Source organism: Haemorhous mexicanus, chromosome 7 (genome assembly GCF_027477595.1).
Source record: "Haemorhous mexicanus isolate bHaeMex1 chromosome 7, bHaeMex1.pri, whole genome shotgun sequence".
Classification (NCBI taxonomy): Eukaryota; Metazoa; Chordata; class Aves; order Passeriformes; family Fringillidae; genus Haemorhous; species Haemorhous mexicanus.
The window spans coordinates 3,525,425-3,542,272 of NC_082347.1; the positions used below are offsets into that span (position 1 = coordinate 3,525,425).

Here is a 16,848-nt window from a genome sequence, read left to right on the forward strand (position 1 = left end):
AGAGCTGGAATTTCCCTCTCCTTGCTCATAGAAGAGCCTCAGCTGGGCCTCTTTGGTGCTTGAGTATCTCATCCTTGGGGGTTTGCAGGTGCTTTGAAATGCATCCTTAGCTTTTTCTTCTGTGGTGCTCTGCTGCCTGTGTGTACTAAATGGGAATGTGAACAGTTTCTACTCTTTTGTATCCATTTCAGGGCAGTAAAGGAGATCCTGGAGTTGCAGGACCAATGGGGCCAGCAGGGCTTCCTGTGAGTATGGAAATCCTAGGGATTTACCTCCAGAGCAGTTTCCTTGCTGTGCTTGACAGCTGAAGATGCTGCTGTGATAGTGTTTGCAGCCACAGCTGGGTCAGGTGTAACTCAAGTTACAAGGCTTTCTTCACCATGGGAGGGACAGAAAAAGCTGAGTAGCTTCAGAGCAGACACAAAGTGATGTGAAGGAGGCTGAAAAGAAATTGTTAATTCACCTTGGTCCTTAAACTGCCTAAAGAAGCTGTGTGGGACTCCCAGGATGTGTCTCTTAGTCCAAAGTGCTGCTTTTGAGCAGCTCCTTTACCTTGCACAGCGTGGGTGCCTGCCTCCTGTCTGAGAGAGCCCTGAGTTGTCATTGCAAAAGGGACAAAGACTGCCTTCAGTGAGGTTATTTCCACTGTCTGGGATTGCTTTTGGCAAAATGGAGCCAGCCTTGGTGCTGTGGTCTAATGCAGTCATGGAGTGGCTTTCATGCTCATAACTGATTTGTTCCTTATCTGAAGAGTCCAGAGGGTGGTAGTGGTGGTGTTACTACTGGAGGTGGAGGTTGCCAGGTGGAAAAATTGTATTTATTTTTGACATAGCCATTGGTACAAATGGAAAAAACCAGCAAAACCCTGAGCACACATTCCTCTCTTTAGTGGGAACGTGGTGAAATCTGCTTGTTTTGAAATGTTTCTTTCTGTGTTGATGCATTTCAGGGTTTACAAGGTCTACCTGGTGACAAGGGAGTCCGGGTAAGTTACCAGGCAAACCTGGTGCTTCATTGCTAACACCTGTACTCAGTGACAGCCCAGTGAACTCCTGTGGCAGCCAGCATGTGTTTGTGTGCCACACCTTCACCCCAGTGACTTTGCACACCTGTACTTTAGCAGCTGAGACCTGTAGCTCATTCCATCACCTGGAACATTGTGCTACATCTCGCTGAAGGCTGTAGGAGGGATTTTCTGATGTGTTCATTGTGGTCACACCTGTGTTCTAACTGAAGCACAGGACTTGAGTTGGGCCAGCATGGTGTGCCTTAGGAAATCCTGCTTATCTAGTTCCTGATGTGTGTAGGGATTCCTGGGAGAATTAGCTGAGGTGCAGCCAGCAAATCTTATTTCAGTATTTCTAAATTGTCCCTGAAGCATGAAAGAGAAGGTTGTCTTCTAGCAAACAATCCTGCAGAGAATTTGAAAGATGCAGAATTTGAGAAGATACATTAAATTTGCCTGTCTTGAAGAATCAGGCCTGGAGTCTCCTCAGGCATTGTCCTGATGTGATGGTGAAGGGCTGGGTCAAACCCAGTGACAGGATGGCAGCTTTCCCATTGTACCACCTGTTATAAAAAGATAAACATTGCTAAGAAGTGTCTGTTGAGAAGCTCCTTCTTTTTCATCAGGTTTTCTTGCCTGTTAAGGCTTTGAATCTGAATCATTTTGATAAAAACGTTTAGGGGTTGTGGTTGCACATAATTTATATTTAGAAATATAAATTACTTTTGGATTTGAATCTGTAACATTACAATTGTATAAATGTCAAGAGGTTCAATACAGTCCAAGTGTATGTAGTCACACCTTTTATTCATGGGACTGTGGCATCACCTAAATTTATCTGGAGGTGTAATTTTTTTATAGTGCATGTGCCTATGTGATGATTTCATTATATGGATTTGCTTCTGATGTGTCCTCTATCTGCAATGGGTTTCTGACCTTACCCTGCACAGAAAGGACAGTCTGGCATCTTAAACTAGGGCAGAAAGGTTCAAGTTCCATGGAAGCACCAAAGTTCTCCCCTTTTTTTAATTGCATTTCTGGCTTTGCTTCTTAACTTTCACTTCACTTTTGTTTTGTGTGTGTGGCTTCTTCTAAAAAACTGTCATTTTTAATTCCTCAACTTTTTCAGTTGGTTTTTGAACTGAGTGCCTTAGTTAATAGAAGGCTCTTTCATTAGCTTTCATTAATGGGATTTCTCTGAGCTCTGCCATAAAAGCAAGTGAAAACTGGGACAAATTGCAACTCCCTGTAGAGGCTGAGCTGGAAAGCACAAGTGGGGAATTCTGCTGGTCCCTGGAAGCTTGCATGCTTTCTGCCTCACTGCAGCCCGTGGTTTGCCATGGTAAAGTGAGAGAGACTCAGGAGTGTAAATGGGAAGGGCAGTATCTTAGGGGACCCTAGAGAATACCCCTTTTGCCCCTGAGCCTTTGTACAGGGATTTCCCCTTACTCCTTACTCTGAAGTGCCAGGTTGCCAAAAGCCTCTCTTTTCCTCTATGCTTTTGAAATCCCAGAAATGCTCCTGCTGCTCTCTGCTTGGAGCAGATCAGCATGGCTGTGCCTGGGGTTGTGGCACTAATGGCAGTGGGAACAGGCAGCATTTTGTGAAATCCAGCTGAAAAAGTGTGAGCCCTGAATTTGTCCTGCTGTTATTTTAATGCTGGGGGGGGGTTTGTGTGTGTTTGTGCATCTTCCTTGCTCCTACAGGTCCACCTTTGTCCCCTTTATCCCTTCCTCCTCTTCCACCTTTCTTCCTGGTTCCTTCCTCCAGAGCAACCCATGCTGCATTTTTCCTGGATTATCCTCTCCATTCCAGTGCTTGGTTCTGGGTGATTTCTCCTCATTGCCTTTCCTCTCCCATCCATTTCTCTTGCCAGCTTTGGGTTTAACACTTTATTTTTTAAAAAAGAAGCAGCAGCCTGTGCTGTCTGATTTTATCCCTTAATTCCTTTAACATTCCCCACGAGGACCCTAAGCTCAGTTCCCTGTGCAGCAGCCCCTTCTCCCTGTTTGATGCTCAGCAGCTTTGAGAATTTCCTGTTGCACAGAAGGATTTGGTGTGGATGTAACTGGCAGATACCACACTATGCCCTGCCTTGTGCTGCCAGTTAAGGATCAGGGACCAGCTGCTGCCCTGTGCCTGTGCTGCCTAGGACTGCTCCCTGCTCTTACAGGTTTTTTGGGAGGGCACTACTCAGAGCATCCCAAGGACAGCCAGACTGTGCAGACTCAGAGCTGAGCACTTCCTTCATTCCCTGAGTGAGACTTTCTGTAAGAATGGGAATCTGGAGGGATAAAAAAAGCATCCCAGTGCTCTCCCAGAGCCCCAGTACAGGAGGGACCTTCCCAGCCAGCTGGAGATGGAGATAAGGAGGCACAGTGCTGGCCAGAGAGAGGTGGTTTCCCATCCTGTGTTCCTGGGCTCAGCCAGGTCTCCAGGGTGCCCTCTCTGATGTGTGGGAAGCTCTGAGAAGTGGTGTGAGGATCCCTTTGGTGCAGAGCCCTGTCCATGTGGGACTGCAGCCACAGCCACAGTGTTTATGCAGCTCATCCACAGCTCAGCAGCTCCAAGCATTGATCTTCACATCTCAGAGGGAGATTGATTTGAAAATGTTTCCTTAAATGTTTATCCTTTCTTAAACTATTGCTGACATTTGTTTGAAATGGATGATCCTAAAGCTTTTGTGTATTCTTTTTTTCTTGGACTAAACTATTATTTACAGGGGGAGAGGGGCAAGAAAGGCTCTAGAGGGTCTAAAGGGGATAAGGGAGACCAAGGAGCACCTGGATTAGATGCACCCTGTCCGTTGGTATGTCCTGTTTCATCAAATGTATTGTTTTAAGTTGTGTTGATGGGGAAGACAGAAGGAAATCATAACATAAATAATGGTCTTGCAAAAGTACAACATTCAGATAAGCCCAGCTGGGTTCCCACCCCAGCCTGTGGGACCAGCTGATCCTCTGAGAGATCAGGCTGCTGAGGGACCATGGTTATGTTCCTTCCTCTTCCAGACAAAGGTTTGGGTACATGGGGTGTGCCATGTGCTGGGAGCTCAGGGCTTTCTCCACTGTGGATAGAGCCCTGTCTCCTTTGCTGCTGGTTCCAGCTCTTCTCTGGAGATGCTCCATGGGATCAAAGCTACCTGACAGCAAAACTGCAATGCTGGTTCCTTGCCTTGGAATAACAGCCAGCTGATGTGATGGCCTGAGAGCACACAGGGCACTTGAGCTGCACTACCCAGAGGGAAAACAAGTCTCACTTATCCTAAATGGGATGTGTTTCTGTCAAAACAGATTGGCCATAAGTCTAGATGAGTGAATAAATACAGGAATATGGGTACATTTTTATGTAAATTCATATGCTGTGGCAAACACTGCCAGAAATCTGCTAGCAGTGCCACAAATTCCAGGAGTACTTGGGGATCATTCTTTTAGAAATCCAGCTGCTGGGTTTCTCAGTGAGGATTGGAGGAATGGCTGATTTTGGAATGGAGGAAATACCATTCCCATCCTCTCAGAGAAGCATCTCCCGGCTCGTAGATGACAGAAACTGCTGCTGCTGCAGACACAGCTCAGTGTGCAGACAGGGCTCTGTGCTGGGTGTGCAGCTGAGTGCCCTGTGCCAGTCCCAGCAGGCACTCAGCCTCTCCTCCTGGGACGTGGAGCTGGCTGGCACTGACTGAAATAACGATAGTGGTTGATTTCATGAACAGGGTCTCCGAGGTTTTAAAGGCGAGAAGGGTGAGCCGGGGTTACCTGGGCTGGACGGCCTGGATGCCCCATGCCCATTGGTATGGTGTACCTTCCCTTTCCTGCATGCTCGTTTGCTTTTTGCCTCTTGGTGCTGTTTTCTCATTGCCCCAAACAGCTGCATGCCCTGGAAACACTGGCAGTTCCTTCCTTACCTGTCTCCAGACTCCCTCTGGTTGCTGCTGTCAGAACCAGGCCCTTTCCCTCATTCTGATTCCCAGCAGCTGTCAGCAGTACTTCGTGGCATGAGGAAAAATAGAGTTGGAATGTGGTTTTATTTACAACTGCTTCACTTCTTCCTTTGCCTTCCCTTTGACAATTTCCAGTAAACCAGTGTATGCAGACCCAGCTCTACACTGGCTTGGCTTCCTCACAAGGAGCTGCAGTGCCTGTGTCCTTCATTAACTCTGTTTTTAATTGCTTGTGTGTGTTGAGTACAGCCTGACATGGTTCTGTATGACCTTAGTCACCCCATACATGAAGATGACTGAAGATAATAGTTATCCCATTAGTAAACCCATGGGGACACTTAACCTCCCTGCTGGATCATTCCTATGTATGACTCTCCCCAAAAGTCCAAATTGTACCCATGGCATCTAGAAAACTTGAATTTAGGATTGCCTATTTCCCAATATCCATCTTATTCAAGTGATAAAATGACTATTGTATTAGTGCCTGGTCTAGCCAAACTGTTGTAGGACAAAAGTATTCAGAAACACTTAACCCCAACTGATTTCTTAGTATCCCAATAAAGGTCACCAATTTATTCATTGGCTCTGAGTTTTCTGGAGATGCAACATTCAGGTGATGTTTTTGCTCTCTGGGAGAGTCTCAGCATCTCCATAATACAAAGTAACTTCTAATCCCCTGTCCATCCAGCCCTGCTTGGAATGACAAGGTTTGCTTGAGGATGGTCTTTCCATTAAGGAAGTTTGAGGCCATCTACAAGGGATGGGATATTGTTAGTTCAACTAGCTGGGAAAATGTTTCCCAAAGCAAAAAGCCACATTTAATTTAAAAGGTTTTCCTAGTTTCTTGAGGGAAAAAAAAAAAAAAAAAGGCCATGAAATTGCCATGAAAAGCCTTTGTTATTTGAGCTTTGTGAAAAGCTGGCATAATTTTCCTTCCAGTGTTCCCTCCTTTGGGTGCTGCCATTGCCTCTTTGGGACAGTGACCACTCAAAGTCTCAGTTGCTGCTCTGTAAATTCTGGGTAATAGAAAGTTGTGCCAGTCCCCCAGGTGAAACCATCCCTGCCCAGAACAGTGCTCAAAGGAGGAAGACCACAGAGCCATGTGTTTTGTGTCCCAGTGATCACAGCCAGGTTTCTGTGGAGTCACTTCTGGCTGAGTAAGGCACCTAATTTCACAGGAGCAAGGATTCCACCAGTGCCCTGGCAGGTGACATTTCTGGCTTTGCCACTGCTCCCAGTGAGGATTCACCCCACATGGCCATATTAGAACTCACACTTCTTTTCATCCCTATTTTCATTAAGGGAAACTTGCCAGAAAATCTGATGAGATATGGATGCTGTTATTTTTTATACATGGTGTTCTGGCATGCAAGCTAGCTTGGGAACGTGAATAAGCATGTTTTTTGATCCAACTAGGTTAAAAGCTTGGCATCCAGCTGACACATCCATGTGTGTAGCTTAAGGAGGCTGTGAACTAACTCTTGGCACATCTGAGATATGTGGAAGGAGATCCTTGGTACTAACAAGCACGTCATGTTCCCGTTCTCGGCACATTTGCCCGCAACAAACACTTCCTTGTGAGCCTGGTCTTCCTCTGATCCCTGAGCTGTGACTCCCTGGCCTCCCATTCCTTCATACAGCTAACTTCCCATCTCCTCCTGCCATGCACTGTACCAGCCATTCCTATCACCACCAGTGTACCAATGGGAGCACCACAATATACCCAGTAAATAAGTTGTAATTTTGTATTTCCACATAGTTGGGGGAAGGGGAGGAAACAGCATAAGGAGACCAAAGTCCAAAAAATGCATTTGAAAAGCAGTATTGTTATAACATCATGGTAATGTTCAGTACATCAGCCCCCTGGAAGTGCATCTCCAGTAAATAGTTCATTTCTCAATATATTACTGTGCATTTGCTTTTCTGTTTGTATCTTTTTGGGGTTTCCTGAGGAATAGTGATAGACCATGAATCTGCCACGTGCACACAGCACAAGAATTTGACTTCTTGTGTCAGACATGTATTTGCTTACACCTGACTTTATCTGCTGCTCCAGAGCACCTTAGCACTGGTGTCGTATCTGGCCCATCAAAGAGGGTTGCACAGGGTTGAAATGGTGGCAGTAATCTACAAAAGCATTTCCCAGCCATGGAGCCCAAGACATCACGGGTGCAGAAGTGCCAGGGGATTTCCACAGAAATCCCACTGATGGTTTTGAAGCCAGTCCCTTTTCAGGGAGTCATCCTGAACCAGCAGAGGGGCTGCCCTAATTTCCCTGGAGCAGGATCTCCCCAGAGGCAAGAGGGGATAACTGGGCAGTGTCTCACATGACAAAGCCAACCCTTTAACAGACAGGGCAAAAAGGAAATGGAGATTTTTTTCTAGATCCTCCTCAGGGTCTCAGGTTAGTGCTGACTCTGGGATTGGCTTTAAAACTCAATGTTACAGAGCCAACCAAGCCTGAGGACACAGAGCAGCCACCTCTCACTTTCCTGTTTATCTGGCTGAGTTGGACCTCCTGTGTTCCTTCTCTTCTTCCTTCAAGGAAGCCTGGATAGACTCCTTTCTTAGGGGAGGGTGGTTCTTGGGTACATAAGTCCCTTGCACAGCCTGCAGGCATTTCCCCTCTTCACCCCAGCCCCTGCTTCAGGCTGCACTGGTTGTGCCAGCCAGAAGTCTGGGTCAGCTGAAGGATGAGGAATATCTCTCAGACTATTCCTCCAGCCCAGGTTCAAACTGTTTGTTGCAGTAACAGTTAACCCACGCCTTCCTTTCTCCATCTCTGTGCTACTTTCTGTGTCCTAAACTGCTGTTTCATCCATCTTTTTCCCAGGGAGAAGATGGCCTTCCAGTTCAAGGCTGCTGGAATAAGGTAATTTGGAAATGTTGCTGTGCTGAGTTGGCAGTGCCATGGGTCCTGCTAATGTTTTCCATGAATCTGGCTAAGGGCAGAAGAGGTGTGGCTGCATGGATGGGATTTCCAGGACTGTATCCCAGAAAAGTGGCAACCAAAACTCCTCCTTATTTAAATCTCACAGTTCAGCTCTGTGGGCTACAAAGGAGAGAACTGTACCTGTGGCCTTTGTGCTGCTTGCCCCAAAGTGAATCCTTGCACAAAGATGAGATTTCCACCTGGGTTCTCTCAGATGCTCCCTGCACTCCCCAGGGTCTGGCCCACCTTCAGGAAAGATGGAAAGGTCCCTGCTGAGATCCATCACAGCTCCTTTTCCTCCTGGAGAGCCCCGAGCCAGCTTCCCTAACAGTGTCCTTCCCCTGTGAGCTGTCACTAACACTTGTTTATGTTTTCTTTTGCAGTGATGGTTCTAACCCTGGACTGACCTGTGTGTGTTACTGTACATAGAATATTTATTTTTATACGGTGTTCTTCTCTGAAATGCCAAAAGTTATGCATTTTTACAAATTATCAAAAAGTGGCATATTTTTTTGTACAGAAAATACTAGATCTCCCTTTTTTCCCATTTGTCAGTTCTCTGTATGGTTCTATGTCTGCATTATGCTTGTGTTGTCATGCAGTACAGCTGTAATATTTACATGATACTTGTGCACACATGATGAATATAGGAACTTAATAAATTATTGCATTTAAAGTGCCCAAAGGAACTGCCCTGTATAGATTTAAAGGTCATTTTCATTTTTCAAGCTGGATCATCCAAGAATATTTCAGAATATTATGTATTTTTTATTAAAATGAAATATTAACACTTCTGTTGTGATGAATTAAAGTGTTGCTGAAAAACCTCCTAGTGGTCCCTGTGCACTGGGAATGCAGAGACACCATGATTTACAATTATCCTCCCATGACCTGGAATAACCCTCATGACAAGGAGCCCTAGTTGGCAAGAGATTCTCGTCCCTTTCTAAATTGCAGGATTTCAAGCAGCTTAATTAAAGCCTTATTTAAAATTAAGCATGATACAGCATACCTTGATATCCTAACAAATGTTTGTAAAATCAATCCACGTGGCTTTTTAAAATGTTAACCAAAGGTCGCATGCAAATTTGGAAGTGTGTCATTTTCATTTGCATATGCACATCTTAGTTATCCTTCCTGACCTACCTTTGTTGATGTCTCAAGTCTAAACTACCCAGAGAGGAAAGCACCACCAGACTGAAGTGAGCATAAATGTGCTTTCCTAAGGATGTGGGGGAAAAGTGGGAGCCTAAATCTGTTCCCTTAAACACATCCACTTGCCTTGGCCCTTCACACAGGGGGCAAAGGCAGTGCAGGAGTCTCAGGGGAAGCTGCCAGTGTTTAATGATCCCAAAGGAAAAGCACAAGTGGTGATTTATTAGTGAGACTGATCCACTCAAGTCCTGCTCTTTGCATGATGCTGCCACTCCAGCAGGAATTCGGCTCCTCCTGGCTACAGCTGTGCCAGTGGAAGGGGTCACCACCATGATGCTCCCTATACTCACCTGTTCATCTGTTCACAAACTATTATCAGGTAATTTTCCAGATGATTCCAAGCAGCCTTTTAGCACTGTCATAATAAAGAGACAGAGTAAGGGATGTAGTTCCCTTGTACACAGGGAAAGGCCTGCTGGGGACTGCCCAAGGATCCAGGCCAGCCTCTGACTGCTGCAATCCATGTGTCACTCGCCCTCTCAGAAATGGATTGAATTTCATCTGAAAACCAGGGAGTTTTCCACTGCCCTGTGTCCTTTCCCTCCCTGCCCTGCGGGCTGTTCTGACTCCAGTGCCCTCACAGTTAGGAAACTCCTTGCAACTTTCGACCTAAACTAATTCATGGTATTTACAACCATTTGTTCTCATGCCAACATTGTCCTTGGGATGAAACGTTTCCATGCATGATGTTTTCATGAGATGCTGGGTGTGCTGGAGCTGAAACGGCACAGACAGAAAATGAACCACCGAGCACTGAGGAATTCTCCCTGGTTTTCTCAGTAATACATGTCGTTAATATAAGTCCCAGCTCCCTGTTAAAAGGCTTTGCAGCTGTGAAGGTGAGCTAATTGGAACAGCTAATGGTCCAATTGTGTTTTAATTGCACACCTGTCAAAGCAGTTTCCAAAGTCCCAGCCGGGTGTATTCCTCCTGCTTTGGGTTTGGAAGGTTGTAGCAGCAGCAGTGAGTTCCTGCTCTGATCTTGAAGGCAGGGTGTCTGAATGCTTCAGTCCCTTCTACAAATCCTGGCTCTTCTTAATCCTTAAGAATACAGAGATCCCTAGGAGAAGCTGCCAATGCTTCCTGTTCCCTTTGGTCTGTGTAGCATGGTTTTGATGTAGCTGCTTTTTGTGATTGCACTGCATGGGATTGTTGTTGGTTGTTTTTAGCTGATCCAAGAGCAGAGCAAGTGCACATCTACCACCCTGTCCTGACACAGTTCCTGAAAGGTTAAGGACTCTCAAGGTGATGCTGTACCTGTTTTATTTCTTGGGCTCTTTTTTCACTGCTCTATTTGTGAGAAAGCTCTTGCTTGAGGTGTAAGGGAGCTTGAAGTGAAATTGCCAGAACTCTTGATAGTACCTGACTTGGGTCAGCAAAGACTTTCCTACTACAGGAAAATGTGCAGGGTACCCACTCGTTTAAGGGTTGGAAAAATGGTGATAAGTGTTCCCTGTGGCTGTGGTGGATTATAGCCTGGGATTTTAATTGAAGTACCAGATAACCAATTTGGATTGCTGCTCCACAGCCCCAATACAGATACAATCTCATCAGCCCCTGGGGATAGACAAGAGAGCTCAAATCAGTGATGCTGCACTGACCTGCAGCTCTTCCCAAACCTAAGCTCCTTACATGTCAAAAGAAACCCAAGCAGGGCAGCTGGGCTTGTACCTGAGTGTGGCAATTTGTTTCAGGCTCTGTCCCTACTAAAACCTGTAACCAGGCTGCTGTTGCTGTGGGTTCCTGTCAATTCTGCCTGTCTGTTTTCACATGAAACCTTTTATCTGCCACTTCAAGGGCCAAACTCCTTGGCTGATAGCCAGAAAGTGAGTCTGAGGGTGGAGAAGCTTGGGAAATGGCAGCAGAGGGAAAGGAGGAGGACCTTCCTGAAGATTTGCTGGAGATGTTTTGCAAGTTCCCTCCCTGGAGCTTGGGAAGAGTTCCTCAGCAGTGCACCAGGAATGTGTGCCCAGATGCTGGGCCTGCAGGAGCTCGGCGTGCCAGCACTTTCTGCTTTGCTTTCTGTTTTCTCCCAGAGGCCAGTGGCAGGGGTTGAGAATGGCACCATTTATATTCTTTTTCTTTGGTCATTTTCACTTCACTCTACTATTGTGGTCAGACTCTTCAGATGAAGAATTAGGCTCGTTTTCCAGCAGCAGCTACATAAATGAGTGCAAGACATAGACAATATTTCTGGGAGGGGATCCTTTGATCCAAGGAAGAAACCCTTCTTGAAGATTTCTCTTTAGAAAAGCAGAGAAACCCCAGGACTGTGTTCAGTTCAGAGTGCTGCTCAGAGAGGATGTGATAACACTTTTTGCTACCATTTCTGGTTACCAGGTGACAGACTTCCACCTGTATCATTGAGGATTCCATCTTTAACCTTTTCATCACAAACTTTCTTCTCCCGTTTAATTTTAAGGAAATGTCATTGGTTTGTTTGGGTTTTTTTTAAACCATACTGGATTCTGAAGGCATGAAATATGTTTTCAGAAGAGAAAAATGTGGAGTGTGGAAAAAGGCTGGTTTCACTAATTCCTTTGCTTCCTGTACTTGTGCTTTGGTCTGCACTGCACCCTCTGGATATACTTTGTCTGGAGCCCTCCAGAAATGTTTTCTGCTGGCCCATTAAGGCCCTTTTGTGGGTACATCTCCACAGATGTACATCCAGATGGAAAAGAAGGATCACAAAGGTTCAATTCCACTGTTACATGTTTTAATGTGTTCACTAAAGGGAAATAAAGATTTGGCAAAGTGCTGAGGTTCAGAGGACATTTCCCAGCCTGAAGGACAGAATATACAATCCTGGATACTTTCTGCCAGCTGCCATGCAAACCTGGCATCCTTTACTCAGCCCCCACTGCTGAAGGTTAGCATGTAAGCTCAAGTGTCTTTCCACCACAGCTCTTGCAATTTATTTTTAAAAACCCCAAATTTAGAATAAGTACCTATCTTTTGAACATGAAAAACCATTTCTACTTTCCTGAGTGCACTGGGAACCCGTTTGCCCAAGAACTAAACCACATATTTAACTTTGAGGGAGCGATTCCCTGCTGGCCTAAAGGATCCATTTGCATATTGAAATACTTGGGTGAGCCAGGGCCATTGTTATTAGAGCTAATGAATGATATTATCTCGGTCATTAGACATATCCAAGTGCGAAGTAATTCACATTACAGCTGGGGAGAAAGTGCTGATTTCAAGCTCAAAGGGATCCCATTAACCCGGAGCAATCCCAGATTCAAACACTCTTTGTCAGCACAAGTAGAATCATTCTGATCTTTCGATAAGGACTCGTGTACCTGACACCCATCTCCTCTCTCCAACGCACAGAAAGTCTACGGTTAAAAAAAGTCCAGGTTTGCAAAGACTGGGGGAAAAGTTCTACTTTCAGGTTCATCTGAAGAATTGCAATTTTTTTTATTGAGGTTTCTAACAGAGGTGTTCAGGAAATAGAGTAGTGGGGGAAGAAATTGTTTCACTTGGAACCAGGCTGGTGGAATCATTAATTTATTTTATTTGTATTTTTTTTTTTAATTTTTACTTTTTTGGGGTGGGTAGAGGGAGAACCTGACCAGAACTGCAGGCGGTAGGGTGTGCATTTTTCCTTCTTTTTTAATGAAAACCATTATATATATAGTTTGATAATGTTGCTTTTACTTTTTGTTGATGATTTTTGGGGCAACTTGTTTGCTCTATTCTGTTTTCTTGTGTTTTCTTTTAGTATATTTTTAATGGGCTTTTGGAATAAGTGCGTAGAAGTTCCTCACCCAAAATGTCCTAAGGACATTCCTGTTGTTTTTTTTTTTCTCCCCAAGTTCGGTGGTGAAAAGGTGCTTTCTATCGGCAAAGGCGTTTTTAGTGGGGATAAACACATCCCCAAAGGCCACACCTAGGGACCAGGTGCCAGTGACCTCTCCCAGACAAAAAGCTCCCTCCACAATGCTTCATTTACATTTACAAAGATCCAAAGGGCTATGCTAGGGACCAGCCGCTTGGAAATGGTCTCTTCCCACCTTCGGTGGTCTGTCTGAAAGCAGTGAAGTCTGGCAAGAGTCACTGTGTCCTCTTCAGCAAAATCTTCTGCAGCCTGGAATAGCAGGCATGGCTAGAGAGAGCTGAAGAAATAAATTAGGAAGACGTTTATTTGAAGATGGCAAGTTCTTGGAGGGTACCTGCTCAAGTATTACTGTCTGTTGCTGTTGTTTTCCCTCCTCTGAATCCAGCAGCACATGCAGGCTCAAGCTTAGCTTTAGGCTGGGCTTCACCCTGAGCCTATGTGCAAATGCTTTGCTGGATGAAGGTCTCCCCTTTTACACTTTGGGGTTTTTTTCTTCCCTTCCCCTCCTTTTGTCCCTATATCTTCCAGATGTTTTTGATCCAGACAAAATAACTGCTTTTTCTGCGTTTTCAGAAAATCTCTGTTGGTCACGTTTGGATCATTTTCCACTCCCTGTTGTTATCTGCCCTTCCTGCTGTCCTCCCTCCCTCCTTGTAGGGCTGCTTTGGTAAACATTTTGGTCTGATGAGAACATGGTGACAAAACATGAATTAAGGTTGTAGATGTTTGTGATTTATTTTAGAGTTGACTGTAAACCTTTTACTGTTTAAAAGGCAGCAAGGGCAGTGTAGTTTTGTAGCTTTCTTACGATTTTGTTTGTTCTTTTTTTAAATGGAGTTAGAATATTGCAGGTTGGTTTTTTTTTTTTTTTCAAGAAAAAAACGTGCTAAACTTTTGTTTTTCCTGCAAAACAGGAGTTTGTTGAGCTGCTGTTTAAAAGCTTAGTAAGTTAGATACTAATGGCAGGTACGAGAGGACTGATTGTAGAGCTTGTGGAGTGCAACTTAGACTATTGCTTTCCATGGTATGCTGTTTGTCAGTCTCTTGTCACCAGTGGGGGTTTGCTGGGAGTGTGAAATTCCATTTTGTGATAATTCCATTGTTTTTTCACAGTAATGTTTCAACATGTTGCTTCAGTAAATCGTCCCTTTTGCTCTCCTGCAAAGATTTGCTTTTACCCTGATGTTGCACCCCACCAGCAGTGCCACAGACCGAGCAGCTTCACCCTTTCTTTGAGCCTTCCAAAGGGAGAGCGTTAGCTCCATGAATTCCACAGCCTTTTCTGGGTGATGTCAGTGAAAAAGAGAGGGAGACACTTAGCAGCAAGACTGTGCAGGCCACTATGAGCAGACTCCTTCTCCGAGCCTGGTCCTTCAGCATTCATTGATGACCTGTGCCATTCCCACTCCCTTGGCTCTGCTATTCCTTGTTCTCACTCACCATTGTGTTCAAAGGTGGGCAGAGTGAGGCAGAGCATTCATTGTTGTGTTCACCTCCACCCCAAAAGGGCTGAGATTATCCCCTGGTGCAGGGAAGGATGGCCTGATCCCACCCCATTCTCATGGCTGCAGTGATGCAGAATGAGCTCCAGAGGCTGAGCAGGGCAGCTCCTGATTTATGGGGACAGCCTGTGCCTGTCACAGGCTCTCCACACTTGCATCACCAGTGGCTGCAGTGAGTGGCTGTGGGGTTTCTCTCGATGCTCTGCCATCCCTCATCCAGGCAACTCCTCCAGAAAGTCACATTGATTTCCTCTTGGCATTCAGAGTCCTCAGAGCTACAGGAAACAGGGCCCTGCTGGCCTGTCCCACACCTGGAATGCTTGTGTCATTGGCACTGCTCCCGTTTCTCATCTTTGTGGCACTGGGGCACCAAATTCTTTGGTACTGAGACACTTTGTGTCCAAGATCTGCTCATCAGCCAACACCAGACAAACAGAAGGACCTGCAGGAGAAGGATTTCTGAAGCAACTCTGTATCTGGTTTCCTTGTGTTTTACAAGAGAGATTTTTTCACCCTTTGATGGCATAGGATGTAGAATATTTATTGTAGCTGTAGCAAAGTGATGAATTGTGAGTAGACTTGACAGGGCATTGTTTCTATGTTTCTCTTACAGACACTGATTGATTGAGATGTTTAAATCTGAATACATTTTGTACACTTTTTTTTTTCACACTGAGATTTTCAGCCTGTATATTGAATATCTAATGTTATTTGACATTGATTCATGTATGTGCTGTGTATACTTTTGTGTTACCAGTAATTTTTACTGTCATTGTGCTGTTTCTAAGACATTATTTCAACTCCTTTGGACATAGTTTAGCTACTTGGAATTTTTTGGACTTCCACAAAATTCCATGCCTAGTAATTGCTAGAATGAAGAGAACAAAGGGATGTTCTTTCCCACAAGCTTTTCAATCTCAGTAGGAGCTTCTTCAGCCAAAATGAGCATTTGACTTTTCTTTTTCACTTTTTTCTTGTTAATACAATAGTGCTGATTTGTTTGGTTTTTAATCCTGGGAATTCTGAATTCCATGTTGACCATTCCTAGCAATATTTTACAAAAGCAGAGACAGCTGTGCCATAAGGAGTTCTACTGATCATAACAGAATTGAGATATTGTAATTATTTGGTGTTTATTTATAAATATTTTTTCCACTATTAGGTTTTTAAGCAAATCTTTTCTCAGTGTGATATAAGATTAAAAAGACACTAAAGGACTAAGCACTCAACATGTACAAGGAAAGGGATTCAGGTAAATTATTTCCATCTATATGAGTGAAAAATAGCTTAGGAATTTTTGTCAGAACAAAAGCTGAGTTTGTTACACATTTCCTGAGTCCATTAATTAATCCAGTGATTTCAATGAAACCATCCCTGTCCTGGAAACCAGAGATACACTTAAAGAACCCCCTGAATCCACTCCTCAGTAGGAAATAAAGCTGAGTTTTGTAAAAGTAAAGTGTTGCTTAAATATAGCACCTTCAAAGCATTTCTGTCTTCTGGTAGAAAATGAGAATGTTATCTTTAATCACTGAGTACCCACTCATCAGATAAAGAAGCCAGTGCTGATTTTATCAGAGGTGCTGGTTTATATTGTGATAAAAACTGCTATGCAGAGCTGTGTATTACTGTTTTAAATACCTTACCTTAGGACAGTATTTACATTAATTATCTACATTAGGAGAACAAATATGTGAGATTTTAGGAGGAAGTTTGTTTGGAGAATGGGTTTTTTGATAACTAAAAGTGGGCTAAAAAAACAGGCAGGTTATGAAAAATATCTCTGGCTGGGGGGTGGTTGTAGTGTTAAACATGACATGGTACCTAAAGTGTCATCCCATTGTTTTCCAAGAGGAATCTGATGAATTCCCTGTGCCTTGTGTTGAAGCTTTACTCCTTTGTGTCAATGTTTTAGTGAGGTTTCTGTTTTAATTTATAAATGAAATACATACATAGATAGCTATTCCAGTACAGTCTGCATTTGTTCCCTACGATGTACATACTTTTTTTCCTTTTATAAAAATGCCTGTTTACCTGCACATGGTTTGTGTCTTTTGTAAATGCAAATCACAGCCCATAAATTCACTTACAGGTGAATTCACGTCCCCTGTGGGGGTGGGTTTTAGGTTCCTGTGCTGAGGCAACCACGCCATCTGCTGTTTGCCAGTCAGGCCCGGGAACTGTGGAAGTGGTGGGAAACGTCAATGGATTTAGGAGAGAAACCCCGGTGGGTTTAAAAGGACAGAAACCTCAAAAAGACTGTTATTACTATAAAATTAGATGTCTGGAGAGAGGACAGAGTCCTGCTTAGTGCTTGTGTAAGGGAAAGGCAGCAACATCCACTGAGCCCTAGCACTGAACACTGCAGAATCTGCACAGGAGAAAGCCTGAAACCTCCCATGGCACAAACAG

General features: G+C 44.4%; 1 protein-coding gene across 6 annotated transcripts in view; it reads left to right on the forward strand.

Moving 5' to 3' along the window:
* LOC132329648 (collagen alpha-1(XIII) chain-like) overlaps window positions 1–16,475 on the forward strand; it is a 66,685-nt gene extending 50,210 nt beyond the window's left edge. For all 6 annotated transcript variants that reach the window (XM_059850889.1, XM_059850888.1, XM_059850887.1 and 3 more), the window contains 5 exons: window positions 192–245; window positions 950–985; window positions 3,729–3,815; window positions 7,780–7,818; window positions 8,262–16,475. In XM_059850889.1, the coding sequence (XP_059706872.1) occupies window positions 192–245; window positions 950–985; window positions 3,729–3,815; window positions 7,780–7,818; window positions 8,262–8,264 (219 nt within the window). In that variant the 3' untranslated portion in view covers window positions 8,265–16,475. The remainder of the gene's footprint in view (window positions 1–191; window positions 246–949; window positions 986–3,728; window positions 3,816–7,779; window positions 7,819–8,261) is intronic.
* Window positions 16,476–16,848: the final 373 nt, after the last annotated feature.